General features: G+C 36.4%; 1 protein-coding gene across 1 annotated transcript; it reads right to left on the bottom strand.

The window, feature by feature from the left end:
* Positions 1–1,424: 1,424 nt before the first annotated feature.
* On the bottom strand, positions 1,425–7,037 carry LOC116210301 (zinc finger protein GAI-ASSOCIATED FACTOR 1-like). The gene is made up of 4 exons (XM_031544158.1): positions 6,474–7,037; positions 4,676–5,072; positions 2,361–2,908; positions 1,425–2,114 (listed from the first exon to the last, which is right to left on the bottom strand). Exons 1-4 carry the CDS (start codon positions 6,682–6,684, stop codon positions 1,528–1,530), a joined length of 1,743 nt encoding a protein of 580 aa, XP_031400018.1. The 5' UTR covers positions 6,685–7,037; the 3' UTR covers positions 1,425–1,527.
* Between the last annotated feature and the right edge of the window lie 1,116 nt (positions 7,038–8,153).

Here is an 8,153-nt window from a genome sequence, read left to right as displayed (position 1 = left end):
AGCCTTACTTGATCTTGAACTTGTGAGTATGTCATGCATGTCTTATAACCATTTTTCTTCCTCTCTTCTCCTCTTTCATTTGGACCCGAAGAAGGAGAGGCCAACTACATTAAGACGCTCCTGCAAACATGATTTTCGACCTGATTTTGAAGAACTTTCACTATCCTTCCTCTGGAGGCTCAGACTACCAAAGCGAAGTGTGGACTCGCCCTGAATAATGGTACTAAAGAATTCCAATAGCCAAACTAATTGAATAATAAAACTGACGAGAGGAATTTGCCAAAAATATGATGGAGTAAAAAAAACTCTTTTAAAAGTTGCATATAAGGAAATTCTGAGGAAGTGATCTCAGGCTTCAAAAAAGAAGAGTAAAAAGCGATTTGCCACCCAACCTTTGGGCTTAGTGACAAAATGCATCCCGACCTTTAAAAAATTACACCATAAGCAAAGTACACCTTCGCCCAATTTTCCTAACTTTCTGATCACTTTTCTGGCCAAAAATTAATTTATTAATTTCAAATTTTAGAAAATCATTTTAAAATTTAAAATAAAAACCTAAATATTTTTTTTAAAAAAAGCGAAAAAAGAATCTTGAATCAGAACTATAGTTAAAGAGGGGATATCAACTAGCAATACCTCAACGAGGTGGCAACTCTTGCATTGAAATGCATTAATCGCTTGATCGAAAACGGAATTCTATGAGAGAAATTGGCTATGTCCTAACCCAGATCTTGAAATTGAGACACAACAGGAAGATGAAGAACCAAGGCCACCCAAGAAATCAACGTCTGCAACCACGGCCCCTTCTCTCCTCTCTCATTAACTATTCTTGGCTTTTGGCTTTTTAATTTTTGATTTTTTTAAGTTTTAAAATGATTTTCTAAAAGTTGAAATTAATAAATTAATATTTGGCCGGAAAGGTGATCAGAGAGTTGGCAGAGGGTGTACTTTGCTTCTTTATAAATAGGTCGAGTGGTATGGTGTAATTTTTTAAAGGTCGAGGGGCAATTCGACACTAGGCATAAAGATTGGGAGGCAAAATGCATTTCACTAAAAAACGAAAAGCATTTATTAAAAGAGGGTATAGCACAGTGATATACGTTATTGCCTATTGACCTAGAGGTCGCAGGTTCGATACCTAGTGGGAGTAGCCGTGCCCTTTTATTAGTTATTTATGATTTATCTTTCATTGTGCTAGGCCTTAAGCCTCCTTTATAATGGAAAAAAAAACATTTATACTATACCAAAAAAAAAAAAAGGAAACATTTATCAAAAGAGAGTGTTGTGGCTTACACTCTCGCCTGATAATCAAGATGTTCCAGATTCGATATTCAGTGGTACTATCAATGTCCATTTATTAATTATTAAGATTTCTATTTCATCCTAACCAAAAAAAAAAAAGAAGCATTTTCCAGCTAACGTTATAAGAAGAAACAATTTATTCTCTCCACACCAATATCTGTGAAGCTAACAGTATATGCAAAGTTCATGGTGTCAGTTTTGATTACCATAAGTACATTAACCCTCTCAAAGATCCCATATTTGTTTCTCCATGGCTGACTCTCCGTGCCCGAAATGGCCCATCACCGACATCTGTTGCTCGTGCAAATTACTTCTACTCCCTGGTCCCCTCGAGCCTCCTCCAATTCCCAGGAAATCCACTGTCATCACATTGTTACTGTCTGCTGCTGCCCCAAACCTCGATGGCCTGGCTTGGCTATTCCTATCAGGCCCGCTGGGGACCATACTTGATCCACTGCTGTCTTGGTCATCGCCAATGCTTCTGCTGCTGGCCTTCATGAACCCTAGTTGGTTTCCCTGGTGGTCTAATGCAGGGCCATACATGTTGGAGAAGATGCCCAGGTGGTCGGGCATAGGTTGTGGGCCGGGACTACCAATCCCATTAGCGCCGTCGATGAGGTGGGACATAGTCTCCTGGGGGTTGTTCTTCTGTAACAGGTGGTTCGTGAAACTGCCATTGGTTGTTGTCCCGATGAAGTTTGGTTCGGGTTGACTTGGGAAGCGGTGCTGCTCGTATGTGCTACTGCTGTCATTCTGTTGCTGGCTGGCCTCTTTGTAGGAAGGTGGTCGGATTGGAGTGAACTGGTTAGGACCTATTTGAAAAAAAATTGACGTTGCAATATAAGTTGCCATTACAAAAATTTCTCGCGCACAAACACCAACAATATTCATAGAGGGCTCTGCCAATTTTTGTTCTAAGTGAGATCAAATGGTAAGAATAGGGGACCAAACTATGCATCGGTACATCCTCCTAATCAGCTTGCCTCGACCTCTCGGCACTCAGTAATTACTGTGTGAGAATTTAAATTTATGAACCACATAGCATGCACTAATTATACCTGCCATGCTGCTGGTGAAGCTCTTCTGCATCATCGGGGAGTTAATACTATTGCTTGCGCTAGCGCCCATTTGGGCTGCCTTCTGAAGCAGCGCGGTGGCCGACATGTGGGCAGAGGAGGGCGAGACCTGGCAGCCCGTCTTTGTGTCCTGAAGGTAGTTGAACCCAGAGGAGGAAGTGTTCGAGCTCAGTTGGAGGCTCGACGACGATGGGGACATGGACATCTGCATGGAGCTCCTAGGGCCACCGAAGAGGGTGCCGGAGCTGCTCGAGAACATACCTCCAATCCCTCCGGACATCGCCATGCTGTTCAAGTTGTTGGACTTGAACGGCACGGGGATGAGCTCCTGAGGAAGGGACTTGAGAGGGTTTTTGGGGTCGAAGGTTGTGGCGAATTCGTTCATGCCAATGTTGAGGGGTGCATTGTTGTGATTATTGGACGATGAAATGAGTTCCGGCATTTGGTTCCCGGCAAGGCCTTGGTTCACCTTATTGTTCTCTTCAGCCAAAGCATCGCAGAAGGCTCTATGAGTAATGAAACTATCTCTTCTGCAATGCACAAATATTGAACAAACAATCAGAAAATAAGAAATTAACGAAAAAGAAAATTAGTAGAATGAAGGGATAATGTGGATGAACTAAACCAGAGAAAGAGGGTGTACTGCAATTCTACACACTTTTAATTGATAATTAAAAAATTTAGGTTCAGTTCTTATTAGAAGGATTACTTGTCCTTTTTTATTTAGAATTCCATGTGCATATCCTCGAACAAGACCTGTAAATGTCGTTTGTAACCAAAAAAAAAAGTGGATGAACTAAACAACCAAATGGCGATATTATCATCCAATCTTTTGGTAATAATATTCCTAGACATTTGAAAAAGTAGCTATGTAGAAATTTTATATAATTGTGTCTAGTGCAACGAACTGAATCCACCTAAAAATATTTTTCCGCATCATTATGCATTTTTATTTCAATAAATGCAATATATTGATATAAATTTATATATCGATTGAAAAAAATATGTATGAAATTATATTTGAAGCATTATAATTGTTAATTTTTCATAGAATCTTGGGATTTGACAATTTAATTCTATATTTCGATTTTTGTGTACTCTCCCCCATGTCTACTTGGATTCTCGACTTCGAAAGTTTTGGGTAAAAGCAATTAAACTTACAAATTAGTATCCCGCCATATGTTAATTTTAGTGAAGCATTTATAAATCAGATAAAATTGATAGAATTGGATCACACGCAAAATAATGTGGAGGGCTCTCTTATTTATAGATTGAAATACATCATATCAAGAAAGATATTTCTACTAAATATATAAAATCTCTCACAAATACAATCTCTTAAATAGTATCTTATTTGATTCTCCGTAATAGTATAAGATATTCTAATATCTTATTTGATTCTCCCTAATAATTAGATATATAATATCATTGTATTACACTTGGTCATGGACCAAACAAACTAAATCGTAATATTATCATCTGTTTAACAATAATTTTCTTAGACTCTTCCCAAAAGTAGCTTTGAAAATACCTTATTTGGTTGTAGAGTTTATTTTTAATTTCACTCCACTTATCTTCAATTCAACAACACAATTATTACATTTATCTTTTTCTTCAATTTTTTTAACCATTCAATTCAATTTTTAATACTAAATTCTCTAAACTATTCATTACTTTTTTTCACAATTCAATAACACAATAATTATTTTCTCTCAACTATTCATTACTTTTTCACACCTTTTCTCATAATTTAATAACACAATCATTACAACCCAATTAAATTTATATATATACAAAGTTAGAATAGAGTAAGCTCAACTCTAATCCCAAACAAAACTGTTCTAGTCATATTATCTACAATAAATTGAATCTACATAATAAAGTTATGTATAAAGAGAGTTGCCTACCATTTGGAGCATCCTTAAAAGTGCACTTTTAAGGATGCTTAGAAAAAGATAAGGTTCTTGTTATTTAGTAAGATAACTTGTTATTCGACAAGAGTCTTGTAATATTCAAAGTAATAAGTTTATTACAAAATAATAAGTTTATTATTATTTAATAAGTATTTTATTATATTAAAAACAATAAATTTCTTGTTAAATAACAAGTATCTTGCTATTTTAATAAGTTTTTTATTATTTCGTTATTAACAACCACTTAACAATTTGCGATGTAACGCCCTCTGATTGGTCTCCATAAATCCCTTCTTTTAAGGAGGCTCCTCATGAAAGTTTAATCCATGTATAAATATGCACTATCTTCTCAGTATATAAGTAAATATCTTGATATATATATACCTGGAGAAGATAGTCCCACAGTCACACTTGTACTCCCTTGTACCGCAAGTCTTTTGGTGTGCTTTCCAATCAGATTGCACGGCGTATTTCTTCGAGCACTTATCACACTTCCACTTCTTCTCTCCATGCTTACGACTATAATGCTTCTTAATGCCGGTGAGATCTCCTAGGGCGCGAGCTGGATTATGGTGAACGCATGTCGGCTCGGGACATATATAGACCCTTTTCTTGGGCTCGGTGTTGGTTCTTTGCCTCAGCTTCCATGGAAGATTGTGGCCTCTCCTATGAAGCTGAAGGTTTTGGTCTCTCTGGAATCCTTTGTTGCAGATCTCGCACACGAACCGGTTCGTCGCCATGAGTGTTGTTGGCGAGAGGGCAATAACTTCGGCATTCGGGTCTGTGGGAGATGGTAATTGGTAAGCACAATCAACAAAATTCTAAATCACACTTTCATTCTTTAGGCAGGGTATATTAAGATTTTTATTTGAGCAACTAATTGGTCCAACTGAGAAATAATATGTCCTGTGCTTGTTCTTAAAATTCGGCCAAGTTAACTTCCATATAAGCACAATGAATAAATAAGCATATATTGCAATCACTTTCTGATGCATAATTTCTTTGAATAAATAAAAATAAATAATTGATGATCGAACTATTTAAAAAGTGATTGCACAGTATAATTTTTAATAATTGACGGATAAAATCCAGTGGGATGAGTTGAAAGTAAAGACTATATTGAACCAAGTTCATACATAACAGCAACTGAAAACATAAAATTTCTCTAAATTGCAATCCTTTTTGGAAACTGGCCACTAAAAATTTCCACTACTACTTCTAATTATTTTCTTTTGTTATTTCAAATTACATTGGTCCCACTGATTGATTTTGAGAAGGGAGAGTGGGAACTTTGGCAACCATATTTGAGCCAAGTGTGCCATACATTTATAAATCACAAACTTTCATTATATTTAAATTTAGATATCAAAACAGTGGGGAGCAAAAAAGGCAGACATGAATTGCTAATCAAGCATACAGCTGTTTTATCAATCATTCAAATCTCAAATCAATAATTGAACCTTTTTACATATAAAAATTATCCCTCTCTCCATGTTTCCTTTTCTCCTTTTTCCCCCAAAATTTATGAAACTTTAGAAATATGTGCATTTGAAAAGAATTCTCTCCTAATTTCTTATTCCCCGCAACTGGACCAAATCACGCGCGCGCGCGCACACATATATATATATTTGTGTGCAGGACGGACACAGGATTTGAACGGAGGGAAAGCAAGGTCCTTGAAGGAACAAAAAAAAGATATTTTTCTTGAGTTAGAGGTAGTGAATACAAGAAAATTCATCAAAATTTTTAAAAACGTTATATAAATAATTTTAGGACTTCAAAATTTTTTGGGGGAGGGGTATGATTGACCCCCTCAATCCCTCTCGGCTCATCCCTGTATATGTGTGTCCATGTCTATTGGGACTTGATTGACGTGCATGCAAATTGTGATGAATTTGATCACCAATCTTTAATATTATAGATGAAAATTTTGTTATAACTAGCTCAAAATTGCAACGGGTTAACACACTATATAAAATATATGTGATCACTATAAAACTCAAGTATGTGATGAAGCTTACAAATGTCTTACAATTATAGACAGTTTCATATGCAGATAGTTGTGCAATGATTAACTTATCATCGACTTAGTCTTATATATGCCTTACTCTTATATAAAATGACCAAGTATAATTGAAAAGAAAGAATAAATGCTTCTATATGTTTGAAGTGAACTATTTGCCTGGAGTTCCCGGCAGGTTCCTCTTCTTCTTAGAGGGCTGCTGAGGTTGGGTCGAGGAGCTATTATCGGTGGCGCCGGGGGCTTGTTGTGAGTTTGATGGATCGAGGAGTCGACTTGGTAACTGCCGCTGATTATCATCGTGCTGCAAGACTTCTTGATCGCCTGTGTTGCCTGAGGAGAAACTTCCTTCTTCTCCAGAGAAGTTGGACATAGTTAAGTTCTCTAGCTCGATGGAAGACAACAACGGCTACCGGGTTTGATTTCGGAAGCCTTCTTTGCCTGTCCTTTTTTGCTGTGTCCAGCTAAAGATAAAGGGGTCTATTTTGTTGTTGTTGGATTGTCAATAAAAGAAAGGGGGACGGAGCTGTTTTCCTTGATGAGCCCAAAATCAGGAATGATCTGATGATGATGTTCTCATCATCGTGGGAAGGACAAAAATGGAGAAAGAAGTTGAGGTGGTCTCTCATTCATTGATGGGGAAGAAGAGAAAATTCTTTGGGGTGTTGGACTTGTGTGGGTGAAGCTATTTTCTTCTTTGGCTTTATGCCTATTTATATATGAAGAGTGGGAACTTTGGAAATATAGATGACAACTCCCCGAGAGCTTATTGCCTGCAGAGCTTAGCTAGCTTAATGCATAACATTATGCAATAAATTGTATGTGTAAAATGTTAAAGTCGAGCCAATAAATTGTAATATCCAATCTCATATAAATTTAATAATTTCTTTCTAGTTTTCATCTGACAACGTGTGGTCCATCACATGCATGTATATGTCTTTAAACACCCGTCCCTCAATAACTAACCACGAGAAGGGTATCCTCTTTGGTGCTCAGATGCTGCCTCAAAATTAGGCCTGGTATGGTGTGTGCCCTCACGGGTATGCGGAAGTGTAACATTCTCTGATACCATGTAAAATGGTCATTGGCCCAATAAGTAATTGAGCTCATATCCAATATAAAAACTCGAACTGATAGTTTGTGGTACTCAAACTCATATAAACCCAATGATTTCTTTGTTTTTTCCAATATAGGATTGACAACTCTCAACATTATGGAAAAATGATGTATACCATTAACATGCATTAAAATTGTACCATACATTACCTAGAACAAAAGTTTTTAGATTCGATTTCCGCGAATATAACTTCTTGTAGGTGCCTCTTTATTTTCATTTCTCTATCTTTTTAACCAATCCATAAATCTCTGTTATAATCAGGAAAATAATCAGGTTCTTGCCCGTGATAAGAATGTTGTCCATATTTACACTGCCGGAGCAACCTTGAGGTTATAATTAATTTACAACTGATAGACGTCAATTATGATTGATATATATATATATATATATACATATTATGTGTAATGTCCCAGATGAAGATACTTTCTGGAGCCTTGTTAACACCAATTTTGGGATTTATTTTGTCTTTGTAGAAACTATTGGCCATAAATAAAATGATAATTTCCACCAAATTAAAAAACAAAAACGAGAATAATGTCTTTCTCTACATGCAAGTCCCTAATAATGACATCGATGTCTAAATGTAACTGTATCCATGCAAAGTAGAACAAGGGGAGCAAATATTCAAGGAAAAAGGAGGGGAAGAAAAATATGGAAAACAACCGGTAAAACAATATATATGTTTGTATGTATGTATGTATGTATGTATGTATATATATATATGT

This window comes from Punica granatum, chromosome 6, assembly GCF_007655135.1.
Source record: "Punica granatum isolate Tunisia-2019 chromosome 6, ASM765513v2, whole genome shotgun sequence".
NCBI classification, from domain to species: domain Eukaryota; kingdom Viridiplantae; phylum Streptophyta; class Magnoliopsida; order Myrtales; family Lythraceae; genus Punica; species Punica granatum.
The sequence above is the reverse complement of the archived record's forward strand: the minus strand, read 5'-3'. Positions and strand labels throughout refer to the sequence as shown.

Excerpts from the sequence above, each read along its gene's own strand:
- LOC116210301 (XM_031544158.1), bottom strand. The coding sequence starts at position 6,684 with ATGTCCAACTTCTCTGGAGAAGAAGGAAGTTTCTCCTCAGGCAACACA. Across the intron at positions 2,909-4,675 it reads TGTGGGACTATCTTCTCCAG|AAGAGATAGTTTCATTACTC; the intron begins GTATATATATAT and ends TGTGCATTGCAG. Across the intron at positions 2,115-2,360 it reads CTTCACCAGCAGCATGGCAG|GTCCTAACCAGTTCACTCCA; the intron begins GTATAATTAGTG and ends TTTTTCAAATAG.